The sequence below is a fragment of the Nuphar pumila genome, chromosome 1 (assembly GCF_984573655.1).
Source record: "Nuphar pumila chromosome 1, dmNupPumi1.hap1.1, whole genome shotgun sequence".
NCBI classification, from domain to species: Eukaryota; Viridiplantae; Streptophyta; class Magnoliopsida; order Nymphaeales; family Nymphaeaceae; genus Nuphar; species Nuphar pumila.
Window position 1 is genome coordinate 42,687,983 of NC_143249.1, and position 14,347 is coordinate 42,702,329.

Sequence of the window (14,347 nt, forward strand, 5' to 3'; positions counted from 1 at the left end):
AAGAGATCTCATTTATTCAGTATTTTATGTTTGAACTCTGATTAGTAGATTTACAATTCTGTTATGGGATGTAATTAATGGCATTAATGTTTCAATTAATGAATGGTATGTTTAGTACTTCTCTGTTTTACCCTGTAATGCGCCCGACTTGTATTTTTCGCACTTCCGCTATTTCAAAAAAAAAAAAAAATTTTACTCCAAAATTTTTACTATAAAAAGTTGGGGCGTTACAGGGTTAACCCCCTACGTGAAAACGGGGGTTAACCCCCTGCCGGAAACGGCAGGGGGTTAACCCCCTGTGTGAACCGGGAGGGCGTTAACCCCCTGCCGGAAACGGCAGGGGGTTAACCCCCTGCATGAAAACGGGGGTTAACCCCCTGCGTGAAAACGAGGGTTAACCCCCTGCAGGAAACAGCAAGGGGTTAACCCCCTGCCGGAAACGGCAAGGGGTTAACCCCCTGCCAAAAACGGCAGGGGGTTAACCCCCTGCGTGAAAATGGGGGTTAACCCCTTGCCGGAAACGGCAGGGGGTTAACCCCCTGCGTGAACCGGGAGGGGGTTAACCCCCTGCCATTTTCGGCAGGGGGTTAACCCCCTGCGTTTTCTGGCAGAGGGTTAACCCCCTGCCGGAAACGGGAGGGCGTTACCTTTCTCCGGGCGGCGAACGGTGGGACCGGCGAACGGCGGGAGCGGGACCGGCGAACAGCGGGAGCGGCGAACGGCAGGAGCAGCGAAAGAAGAAAAGGAAAAGCTGCCTGGGATTAGGGTTATTCGAAAGTTAGCGACGGCTTAGCGACAGATTCATTCCATCGCTAAGCCAACGTAAAATCGAATTCGCGAAAATAGCGACGGATTATATTCTGTCGCCACATCCGTCGCTATTTAGCGACGGACTAGGTTCCGTCGCTAACGTCATCGGTAAATGGTGCGATCGTACCGACAAAACAGTCCGTCGCAACATCCGTCGCTAATTAGCGACGGACTAGGCGACAGACTATCTTCCGTCGCTATTTTCATAAGATTCAGTAATTATAGCGACGAATATTTGTTGCTCGCCAATCCGTCGCTAACTAGCGACGGAATCTTTCCGTCGCTAACGTCTGTCGCTAACAACGTATTTTCTTGTAGTGGTCGGGCAAAAATTGTTTGAACCCTGTGTGCTTGAAAGCTTGAGAAAATTTAGCGAACCATTGGTGGGATGCCTGTTTAAGTCCATATAGAGACTTGTTTAAGTGATAAACAAGTTTCTTCCCCTTTGTGGTATAACCGGGTGGCAGATTCATATATATTTGTTCGTCCAAGTCCCCATGTAAGAATACATTATTGACGTCCAATTGGTACAAGGGACAATTAGAAATAGCTGCAACTGATAATAAGCATCTCATTGTGACCAGTTTGACAACTAAGACAAAAGTATCGTGGTAGTCTAGGCCTTTTTGCTACGTGTACCCCTTTGCTACCAAATGCGCCTTGTATCTTTTAATGGAGCCATCAAAATTGTACTTTATCTTGAAAACCCACTTATTTTCAATGGCTTTCTTTTCGGGAGGCAAGGCAGTAAGAGTCCAGATATTATTTTCTTCCAATGCCTTGACCTCAACTTTCATGGCTTCACACCATTTCTTATCTTTCATGACAATTTGGTAATCCTTTGGTTCATAATGAGAAGATATGAAAACTAGAAAAGCTATATGTTCATGTCAAATATGAGGAAAGGACAGATAATGTGAAAGTGAAAAAAATGATTTCTTTATCTTAGAGTCAGATGTGTACGCGTAAAGTGCGGCTTGTGAACATTGGTAGTTATTTAAGTATGCGAGTCTGGTCTTGATCCAGGTAGATCTCCTACATTGGTCTGGTGGGTCCATTGAAGGGGGTGCAGTTTCAGAAGTTGTATGGTTCATTAGATTAAACAAGGTGATTCTTGGATCTTGATTATCTAGAATAGGAAAAGGTAGAACATGGTTTCTAATGGTTTTCTCAATAAGGAAATGGAAAGGGAATACTTTTTCATGAAAGTTGACATCACGACTCATAAAGATCATTTGGTTTTCAAGATCGAAAACTTTGTATCCCTTTTATCCATGAGGATATCCCACAAAAATACATTTACGCGCATAGGCATTAAATTTGTGTTTGTAATTGACATTGTGGGCAAAACATAATCTGCCAAAAACCTTTAAATATTAATAATTGGGTTTAGAGTGGTACAATAACTCATATGGAATTTTAAAATACTCGTTAACTGATCCCGAAGTGGGTAATCGATTTATCAAATATACTGTCGTGAGAATGCATTCACCCAAAACATGATAGGTAAATTTGCTTGAAATCTTAAGGCTCTTGCAACTTCTAGAAGGTGTCTAGGCTTGCATTCAACCACTCCATTCTATTGGGGCATTGAGACACAAGAATGTTGCTGCAAAATGCCATTGGTAGAAAGAAAATTTTGTATATCATGAGAGGACTTAGAACCATTATCAGACCTAACTTGTGAGTTAAATTGCACTTTAACCATATTGATGAAGGTCTGAAGGAGTTCTATAGTTTGAGATTTGAAACACATTAAAAAAAGTCAGGTGGCCCATGAAAAATCATCCACAACAGTGAGAAAGTAATGTGTGCCAGTTATCGAAGGAATGGGACATCTCTCCCAAATATCAACATGAATTAAATTAAAAAACATAAGAAGAACGCGAGTCACTATTAGAGAAAGGCAAACCAGTTTGTTTGGCTAATGGACATATATTGCATGGGCATTTGTTAAAGGAAAATATCTCATTGTTTTGAGATAAATGTCTCAGATGCTGATATGATGGATGTCCTAATCACCAATGCCATAGGTCAAAAGACTGCATTTGGCCGGTGGAGGTAGCCGCGGTATGATCTGGCTCCATCTCTACGTAGTATAGTCTGGCACACACTTTACCCAAACCAATCATCCTCTTCGATCAATGGTCCTGTATTTCACAATGATTAGGAAAGAAGTTGACTTTAAAGTTCAAAGATTTAGTAAATTTACTAACAGATATTAAATTGAATTTGATTGATGGTACGTAAAAGACATAATCTAGTATAATGTTTAGAGAGATGATGGCCTTTCCAATATGGGTCACATAAGAGAGTGTACTATTGGGAAGTCTGATGAGTTGTGAACAATAGGGTTGGATGGAAGACAATGTGGTTGATGAGCAACACATATGATTGCTGGCTCCAAAATAAAAAATCCATATATTAGAAAAGGAATGAGTTAAGTTGGTAAAATGATTACCTGTCATGTTCACCATGAGTTCTTTACCTTCTTATATGAGAGATAAGAATTTGTTGTACTAGTCCACGGTAAGCTGATGAGCAAGATTGTTGGTTGAGAGGACTCCCTCGGATTGAACTTGTGTTGCAAAATTTTGCGATGAACGATTTTCTCCATTTGAAGTCCCAACTTGTTGATTGGTAAAGCCACTGGGTTTTGTTGGAAAACCGTGAATGTGGTAGCATCGATCCTTAGTATGCCCCAGTTTTTCACAATGATTACATTTCAGGCATTCTCTTTGCCCTTTACTCTTGAAGTGAAGAGTATTTTGTGAAAAATAATTTTGTTGTACCCCATGATCCACAGTAGCAGCCACATTATTCTCTACGATTGGCATTATCCTAAAATCTCTTTGTCTCTCTTCTTGTAATAGCAAATTGTAAGCTTTATTAACGTTTGGCAATGAGTTGATGATTAAAATCTAACTCTTTATGAGAGTATAAGATTTATTGAGACCCATTAAAAAATCTATAAGTCTCTCTTATTGAAGTAGATCCGAGAGAGACTTAAAAGTGCCACAAATACAAGTACAGATAACCAGTTCTGTTGACAACTCGTCTCATAGAATTTTTATTTTGGTATAGTAACTCGAGATATAGAGGTTATCTTGATGAAGTGTCACAATGGATCGACGGATTTGAAAAATTCGTGGTCCATTGGTTTGAGAAAAATGTTCATGGAGTTCTTTCCATGCCTCTACCTCTGTTTCTCGATAAATCACACTTTCAGTTAGATCCTTTGACAATGAGTTCATTACCCATGAGAGAACCATGTTGTTGCATCTGGTCCATTGGGCAAACGTGGGTGAAGAAACATCCGGTTTCACGACTGAGCCATCAACGAAGCCCATTTTATTTTTTGCCAAATGGGCAACAATCATGGCTAGACTCTATGATGCATAGTTATCACCAGTGAGAGGGTTGGTGACTAAGATATGTCCCGAGTTATCGGAACGATGCAAGAAAAATGGGTTATCAGTTGACTCACAGATGGTGAATTCTGGTTCATGTCTGCTAGACCCAATGCTTTGAACAGATTGAACACCTCCATCCACCATGATAAAGGAATCACTTGAACACACAGTTATTTGACAGGCTCTGATACCATGTTAAGAGTAGCAAAATATTGAAGGTGTAAAAGATTTTCCTTCACTTCATTGATTAACGTGGAACCATGAAATGGGTTCCATATATAATACACAACTAAAATAATGCCTACAAATGTGAAAAAGTTACAACAAAAAGTAAAAGTGAAAAGTAAAAGATGAATTCAATGAGACATGCAAAAAGGTGGGTCAAATGACGGTTGCTACATTTGTGATGCGTGCACGATAATTGAAACCCGATAACTCGATAAGGAGTATTGTCATTTGCATGAATATAGGATAACATATGCTACATTTTAGCCTATGAAGATCAGCTGCCCACATTAACAAATGCTAAAATGTAGCAACGATCCATTCACGATAACAAATGCTAAAATGTAGCAACCATATGGAGTCCGATAGCCAAATAACGATAATGCTGGAGTTCGATAGCCAGATAATGATAATGTCATTTAACAAAATCGGTTCCTTGATTTACGAAAAAATCTTGGCAACTACAAGAGTATTTGTGAAAAAAAATGAGAAATGGTAAGAAAATGTAGGAAATAATGAGAAATTGAAATAACTAAAAATTAGGATTTATCTCTTCTCAAAACTGAATAACCTATTAGATCTTGTCTTTTTATAGGTGAAAGTTTCCTAATTACAATCAAACTAATTAACCTATTCTGATAACTTCTAAAAAGATAAAACTTACCATAAAAATATTGATAAGATATAATGATCCAATTTTCAAATATCTAAATACTAAGATCCAAATAAAAATATCCAAAAACTAAGATAGATTTAATTGAACCCTTGTGAACCCAGGTCTTCTGCTCTGCTCTGCCCCTGCATCATCTCCCTAGTAGCTCGTTAAGATAGGTTGAGTTTATGAAAAATGTTTTGGACCTTTGGTTGCTTTTTTTTTTGGAAAGGCAAGCTGGGGTTAAGCAGACCCCTAACAGTTATACAACTATACCATTGGGTTTTGAATCTGCAACGTCCCAACACAAGGTGACGTGCACTAGCAGCTCCTACCAGACAAGCGGAGACCCTCTTGGTACCTTTGGTTGCTTTTGAACTTGAATATTGGCAACTATATGAACACAAATATTTTGATATGCTCAGTCTGAATTTTGATAAATATTCACAAGGCAGAATGTGTACCCAGAGCTGTGCTTCCGAAACTTTTGGTGGTTTTAATTACCAAAAGAGCATGAAGGAGAACCGTTTAGAAAAAAAAACCCCTCTTAACGTTATTTGCTTTGTTTCATCATATAAATTTATTGTAACACGAAATAGAGTCGATGGCGCTGTGATGAAAGCAACTGGATTGATAAAAGAAATATACTCATAAACTTAAATTACTTGAACTAGGAAGTTAAGATTGTTACTTTGAGATAACACTTTTAGGATATGAATCATCTTTCTTAATGAAATACAAGCCACATGCTGAATACTGAAATCAGTTGGATTGAAAGGGAACTGGGAACTTAAATTAAGTTGGCTTACCGGTTTGACTCTGTGAATTGCTGTTGTCAATGAACCAGAAGCCTTTTCATTTTTGATAAGCGCATGTACACTATAAACATTGGTTGAACTCTGAAACTTTAGATCATAGTGACAAATATCGCGAGATTTATGAATAATATCGAGAGAAATCTGACAAAGTTGTCTGAATAATATCCAGCAGGTTCCATGTCGTCAAAAAAAGAAAAGAAAAAAAGAAAAGACTTGGAGGATGACTGGAGCCGATTTGATTAAAAATCCTATCGATTCTAGTCTTTCTCTTTTTTCTTCCCTCTGTATAATCTTATAAATTCCCTTAGCTTCCATGTCCACAATGCTTTGTTGTTTCATTTTTCCAAATAATAAAAAGGAAAGCTAATTAGTGCTGCCTAACTCGAGAAACCCATTTTCTTCCCTCCGTCATGCCACTCATTCATGTTTTTTATATATGTGCACGTTTTTGAAATGGAGCCCACTGGTATTTAGAGGTAGGTAGGCTTAAGAAAGGACAGCCTATGTTTAGACCTTAGATAACTCAAAGGCCAAATAAAAACTTGGCACCTTTGAGAACAGATAAAAAGTACCGTACATTAGAGTGTTGCCAACGTTCTCTCTATAAAAGATTTTCAGTTCAAAAACATGACACAAAAGTTGTGAGGGGGTGTCAACGGGAAACCAGACGATTTTTTTGGGTATGATATCAGGTCTGAACCCGGGTCTAATCAGATCCACTAAAAAAACCTTACCCAATAAGAACTACATTAACCAAACCCGGACTACACCAGGTAAAATAATATTTGATCATTTTTACATTTAAAAATTGCGGAACGTGGGTCAAAACTTGAGTCAGAGCCCGGGTCAGGTATAAAATCATAAACTATAGTCTGATCCATTTTATTAATATAACCTTCGAGTCCGAACCCGAGTATTTCCTATTTATCACCATACCCAGACCCGATAGGGTTTAAGGTATGGACCGAGTCAGGTCCGGATAAACCGGAGCGTTGACACCCTTAATGGAACTCGTGCGAAGCGCAATCGTGCACGTGATGGACGCTCAGCACGTAGTTCCGCAAAAGACGAGCTTTAGCAGTGACTTTTTGTAGAACCTTTAACAGCAACTTTTTGTCGCCGCTAAAGCTAGGCGAAAACAAGCATATAGCGCACGATGGACCCTCCGCACGAGTTCGTTTGGTCATGTTCAAAAGTGATCATGCACCTACGTGTTACTGGTAATTGCGTTATTCCGAAGTTATAACTAAGCAACAACGATTGAACTCTTTGCAGCTTATTGCTTGTAAGCCAAGCATTTCAACCATCTATGCTCTGATATCACATGTACTTGGACTCGTCGATGGGGATGCCCTCGCGAGCGACACGTTCGCCACCGGACTCCTCCATGGTGCTGATGCCTCCCTTCCTCCCCATCTCCTGGTACCCCTCCTTTCCCAGCTGCTCCTTCCGCGCCTGCCCTCCTCGGCTACGCCCTGCATACAAAAAAGGATCAGTAAGACCCCAAAACTCCAAAAGAAACAGAAACAAAGAGAGAAAAATGAAAAGAAGACAAGAAAGAATGGGACCTTCAGCCAGGTGCTCCTGGGCTTCGAGGCTCTTGCCGCCTGTGCCTCCGGGCACCACCGTCTCTCCTCCCTTTGCCCACTCATCGAGCTCTGTCCTCTCCTGCTCCGAAGCCATCGTCCTCTTCGCCTCTTACAACGACCAACTACCACGCAACAACGACAACGATTACGCAAAAGCCAACCAACACAACACACCGAAGTGCCGAACAACAATCAGCGTGACTCTGATTATATAGGGAGGAGGGGGTGTGCCATGCTGCCTCTTGCGTTGACACGCAGGGGGAAAAGCGTGTCTGCATGCAGCAGCTCTACTGGAAAAGCTTTGTCGACGTGCATGAGCTACATTACCGCAACCTTCCACGTGCCACACTTCAGCTTGAACTTTGAGCTCCAGTACTTTTAGATGACTATATAGGCTCATTTGTCATGAACTCTTGCCACGTGTCGACAGTAAACCAGAAACTGGGGATAGGTTTTTGAAAAAAAAGGCGGTTGGTACTTGCCATGTTGAGAGCATGTTTGGAATCTCGGCGCTGGGATGGGCGTTTATGCATTTGATCCCAAGGTAAAATCTTTCTGTTTGGAATCTCGGCGCTGGGACGGGCGTTTATGCATTTTAGATGGGAAGTGAAGCCCTTTCTCTCCTGTACTTACACTAAATAGCAGTTGCCACTTCTTTAAATGCATAAACTCTACAAACGCCTATCCCAGTTTAGGATTCCAAACAGGCCCTTAACTTTTTCGGAGAGATGAGTTCCTGATGTTTTCGACAGAGAAAGTTGGGGTTAGGCAGACCCCTACCATTTATACAACCATACCATTTCGAACTTGCAACGTCCCAACACAAGACGTGCACTAACTGCTACTGTCAGACAAGCGAAGCCTCCTGTTTCAGAGCCCTATCAATAATTTGGGTGGTGGTGGGTGGTGGTGCGATAGTTGGTAGTGGTGGTGGACCTTATTATTTTACTTTAGTATGAAACACTCTTTTACCTTTCTTTAGAAGGGGGATGTTTTCTATTAAAAACTACATTTTTTTAGAAAAAACTCTTTCAAAAATTTTTTTTCTTGTTTGAAAGGGTCAGAAGAATGATACTAATTTTTTCACTTTGTACCACTTTTCCTGCGTCTTTTTCACTTCCAAACTTACCCTTAAACTAAACTCATCCTATATTTTAGAATGCAACAATATCCATGGTTTTGTATATTTGTAAATAGAACCAGATTGATACCAACATCCAGATAAACATGTTCCCCTTGTAATTCTTCCTTTTTTTTAAAACTAAATTAACGTTTTTTATATGTTTGTATGCTCGTTATGCCTCATGTCCAACCAAAGTCATGTGCATTAACTAGCATGGTGTCCTTGGGTTGGATTCAGGTCTGGATCCAGCTGGGTTGAAATGAATGTGACTACTGACAGATCTATTCAGGCACTGCCGACTTGACCTAATCAACTTATAGGACCCATTTCGGTGGAGACTCGATGGAGAGATTTGGTGTCGAACAGATATTCTTTTCTAGGAGAACTGAGAATGCTACTGATTGCAACCATTTGCATTATAATCTTGAAAAAGTCAGATCCCAAACAGCATGCACCATTAGCGCTAATCTCAGGCCACATTCCTAAGCATCCATTTGTTTCAAGGTGCCCGACGGGAAGGGAAAAGGCTTCCACAGCTGGGAGGATTTTCATCTCTATCTTCATACCTTTATTTCGGGTTTCATTGATGCAAGTCATTTTGGTCAAATCGGACTTGATAGATGTGATCTACACTGTACATTTAGTGAAGATCCACACTTGAATTGCCAGAACTTGACTTGTAGCTTAAACTAGTCGACCTTGAACACAAGGTGTTCGGATTGAGAGAGCTTGCATATGTATATATATACTTTAAGTGAAATATAAAAAATACTACATAAAAATATATAGAAAAAGAAAAGGATGAATGAAAATATATACATAAAATATTAACTATTAACTGTAATATATAAAATATACATTTTAAGTATAATATATAAAAATATATATTATATTCCATGTATAAATAACATAGAATGTTTTTACCGCAACTCAGCTCGGCTAAACAAACACGAGCTCATTTCACTGGTAAACTAGCCGAGCACAAACATGCCCTGTTTGGTTCGTTCACCAGCCCTATATATATGTCCCTATTTGGCAGTTTTGAAAAAACCAAAGCCCATAACAAGAAATAAAAAAATGTGATGCCCATTACTGTTTAATGATTTTTTCTTTTTTTTACTATATAATCAGAGTGCACGTTGTGCATATATTAAAAATGTTGTCCTCAATAAAAAAAGGAAAATGAAAACCTACCAAACCTACCCAATAATAAACATTTATTGGGTTTTCGATATTTTTTTTGAAATTTTGACCTTACAGATGTGTTCAGCATGATTGACTTATTAGAAATCGACACTTGGATCATGCATTTTGGATGAAAAAATGGTATTTTAAGCTTCAAAAAATTATAAAATTGTATGCAGTTGATTTTTGAAACCTTATAAATTAAAACATATCCATGCATCAGAATCAAATGCTCAAAGAACTGATTCCTATAAAAAAAAGCACATAGATCACATCTGTAAGGTCAGAATTTTGAAAAAAAAAAGCCAAAAATCTGATAAATATTTCTTATTAGGCAGGTCCGAAAAGTTTTCTATTGGGTAGGTTTTCATTCTCCCAATAAAAAAATACCAATTGTAAAAAAGCTTGGGCTCAATTTTTTTTTTCATACGACACAAGGTCCATTACCATCTCTGAGGACAAATATGCGCTTTTATTCTTTTATGATTTTATCGTTTGGTAGACAAACAAAAGATAACGGTGACAAGATTCAAACCCAGACTCCCGTTAAGATATGGTTTAGTTGCAAAATGATCCCTCGGTTAAGATAGCTGATCAACCTATCGGATTTGTGCTTGATCCAGGTGAAACATTCTTAACTAGTGATGTATCCATAGTGACAAATATCGTAAGATTTATGAAATTCTGGCGAGAAATTGCCTGAAAGTTTAAAATGGCAATTTCTTGCGAGATTTATGAAAAAACATAAATATCGCAATTTAAACGCGATATTTATGTTTTAAATGGCTATTTATCATGGAAAAACCATGTATTTTTATTTTTAAATAATTTTTATAAATATTTCTTATAAAAATATTTTTTAATTTATTTTTTATTGCCGAGATTTTGCAGAAAAAATGTGAGATTTATAAAATTTTTTGAATTTCTCGGGAGTTTTTGAAACACGAGATTTTGCCGAAAAAAATGTTTGTCACTATGCATGTATCCTTCTTTTATTGGGATTTTAGTTATGAAATGTCAATGCTAGGAGAATTTGGGCAACGGACCATCTTCAAATAGTGTTGTACCGTTTGTGTGCTTAGTTTTGTATAATAAAGATGTTGATTGCTGTTGGCTTACTACATTTCAGGTTACTATTTGCCGAATCTGGAGCTTTATATTTTTGTGCAAGTATCAGCAAATCCACATAGTTGTATAGAACATTTAGGCCCTGTTTGGAAACTGTCAGTCATGGCGGCTAAGGATGCAGTTATGGAATACCCAGAATTTGTGGTTTTAGCAAATCCACATAGTTGTTTGGGATAAGTGAAACGGTTCAGTTGGAGATTTATCATTTCCACTTGTACACCTTGTACATTGCAGTTTTTTTTTAGAGAGAATAAGATATGCATTTAAATGAGAAAACACTACAGATTTGGCGAGTATGATGACTCAGCCCGAGAGACGAAAAAAAACAGAATATCCCCAAGAAGAAGAAAAAAACAAAGTGGCAGCGGGCCTAGCAGAAAATTCTATTTTAACCGATCCAAAGAATAGCCACTTCCTGCATGCCCTGCAAGTGAGTTCCCATATGAGTTGCTCGAGGACGTGGTCCGAACTGTTGTTGATGTTTATGAAAATATGTTGGTTCTGTTCCATCCATACTAGTTTTCAAGCCCTCAAAACCCAAACACGCCACAAAAATTTCTATTTCTTTTCTCTTGGGTGTAGATGGCTCAGAGCCTGTTTAGGAAAAGAGATGTTATCATAGCTGAATCTGAGGTGTCCCCAGACCCCAAGCTGGTTATATGTTCTCCCCCCCCCCCCGAAGATGCAGGTGCGTGTTCGGGGTCCGAATGAGTGTCACATATATAAGCACGTGGGGCTCGTATCCCCGTATGTGTCATCATCACTTAGCGTCAGAGTCTGGTGCGGTTGCTAAGACTTAAGTACCATTTTCCCTTTCCCGCCATTCCTGCCATGAAATGACAGTTCAAGAAAAGGACAAAAATGTCTTCCATCCAAAAAAGGGAAACTATGGTTCGAGAAAAGGGCAAAAATGTCCTCCATCCAGAAAGTCGAGGATGACGTTAACTCTTCAAAGTCCAAACATTTCATTTTTGCCCTAAGCAGTAAACTTTTGCACCATCTGCTGTAACAGAAGCTCCTTTTGACGATGCACCCTTTGTCGTCATCTGCTGTCACCGAAGCACCCTTTATCGTCATTTGCTGTCACCATAGCATCATTTGCCATCAGAGCAACCTTTGTCGTCGTCTACTGCCATCGAAGCATCCTTTGCCGTCATCTGCTGTCACCGAAGCACCCTTTATCGTCATTTGCTGTCACCATAGCATCATTTGCCATTAGAGCAACCTTTGTCGTCGTCTATTGCCATCAAAGCATCCTTTGCCGTCGTCTGCCGTCATCGGAGCATCCTTTGCCATCGTCTGCGCAGTGACAACATTATTGCCACCATCGGTTGCATCTACCTTCTGGGTGTTTCTCCTCTACTATCGGATTACTAAAACTCTTATCGTTTCAATGAGTTTCATGTAAGGTTTTGTTATGCAAACAAATCAATTTATAAATCTGAATGCTAAATCTTACATCTGGTTGTACTATTTATGCTAAATAACACCTGTTTTCATAGTGGAATAAATCGATTTGTACCTATCCACCTTATGGGCATTGAAAAACAATTAGCACAATTTGTTCTTATGAAGGTCAAAAATTTCAACGATATGTACTTATGAAGGCTAAATTTCTACAACGATTTATACGTTGAAATGCAACAATGATTTATACATTTAATGCAGTAGCGATTTGTATGTTCGATGCAAAACCAATTTATACATTTGAAGCAGTAACGATTTAATGAAATTACCACGATTTGTACTTAAGTTTGATAAATCGTACAATAATGTTTACGTATGAAGCTCAAACGTTACAACTATATATACTTATGAAGGTTGCAATTTCTACAACGATTTATAACTTTGAAGCAGCAATAATTTATACATTTAAAGTAGTAGCGATGTGTATTTATGAAGTTACTTCAATTTGTACTTAAGTTTGCTAAATCTTACAACGATGTTTACTTATGAAGCCAAATATTGTGACGATTTGTAATGTTGGTGATTGTTTAACGAATGAGATAATTTGTATTATTATATACTTGGGAAGACAATTATAACATATAATGATGCGGTTAAATGTATGTGTTGTGCAGGTTAGCAATGTCTAAAGCTCGTCAGACACAAAATCCTCCGCCGTTCGATGGGATGATTATTAGAGAAATTATTCGTCAGTCCCATCTATATGAGCGTTATGAAAGGTATCAAAATATAATGAAGATTGAGAATGATAAAGACATGGACAAAGCATTGGAATTGTATAATGCAGAACATTATCCATTAGATATTGAGACTGAAGAGCAAAGGAAGCATGAGGAAGAACTAAAGATGAAGAAGAAGGATGACGAAGAGAAGGAAAAGCAAATGAAGAAGAGGAGGAGGATGAGAGGGAAAGGCAAAGGAAGAAGGCGGAGGAGAGGAAAAACAAAGAAAGAAGGATGAAGAGAATGAAAAGCAAATGAAGAAAAGGCAAATGAAGGAGGAGGAGGAGAGGGAAAGGCAAATAAAGAATAAGGAGGAGGAGGAAGAGAAGGAAAGACAATTGAAGAAGAAGGAGGAGGAGGAAGAGGAAGAGAAAGAGAAGGAAAGACAAATAATAAAGATGGAAGAGGAAAGGCAAATGAAGAAGCATCAGGACGAGAAAAAGAAAGAAAGGCAAAAGAAGGAGAAGGAGGACGATGAAGAGAATGAGAGACAAAGAAAGTAGAAGGAGGACGAGGAAGAGAATGAAAGGCAAAAGAAGGAGAAGGAGGACGAAGAAGATAAGGAAAGAGAAAGAAAGAAGCAAGAGGAGGAAGAGAAGGAAAGGGAAAAGAAAAATCAAGAGAAGGAAGAGAAGGAAAGGAAGAACCAGAAGGAGAAAAAGAAGGAAAGAGAAAGAAAAAAGCAGGAGAAAGAAGAGAAGGAAATGGAAAGAAAGAAAGAAATTGAAAAGCAGAGGAGAGAGGCGAAGGAGTGAAGGAAGGAAGAAGTAGAAAAACAGAAGGGGGAGGCGACCGAGCGAATGAGCAACAAGAAAGGTAGAGGAGGAGGAGAGAATGAACGAGGAACAAGAAAGGCAGAGGAAGGAGGAGGAGGAGTGAATAATGGAGCAACAAGAAAGGCAGATGATGGAGGGAGAGGATGAAGAGGAGAAAAGTATGACCAAGGTACGTAAATCGATCTTGTCTGTCATGATTTACTGTAATAGGTATTAGTATGTATAGCGATTACTATGTATAGCGATTAATGTGATAGTGATTACTATGTATAACGATTACTGTGATAGAGATTACTGCAAATAATTTACTGTGATAGGTATTTTATGTATAACAATTATTGTGATAGTGATTACTATGTATAGTGATTACTGTGATAGCGATTACTTTGATAACGATTACTGTGAATGATTTACTATTATATGTATAATTATGTATAGA

At 38.6% G+C, this 14,347-nt stretch overlaps 1 protein-coding gene across 1 annotated transcript; it reads right to left on the reverse strand.

Annotated features, from left to right (window-relative positions):
• Positions 1–7,238: 7,238 nt before the first annotated feature.
• LOC149848825 (em protein H5-like) lies at positions 7,239–7,601 on the reverse strand. The gene is made up of 2 exons (XM_090005291.1): positions 7,487–7,601; positions 7,239–7,393 (listed from the first exon to the last, which is right to left on the reverse strand). The coding sequence occupies exons 1-2, from the start codon at positions 7,599–7,601 to the stop codon at positions 7,239–7,241; spliced, it is 270 nt and encodes an 89-aa protein (XP_089861417.1).
• Positions 7,602–14,347: the final 6,746 nt, after the last annotated feature.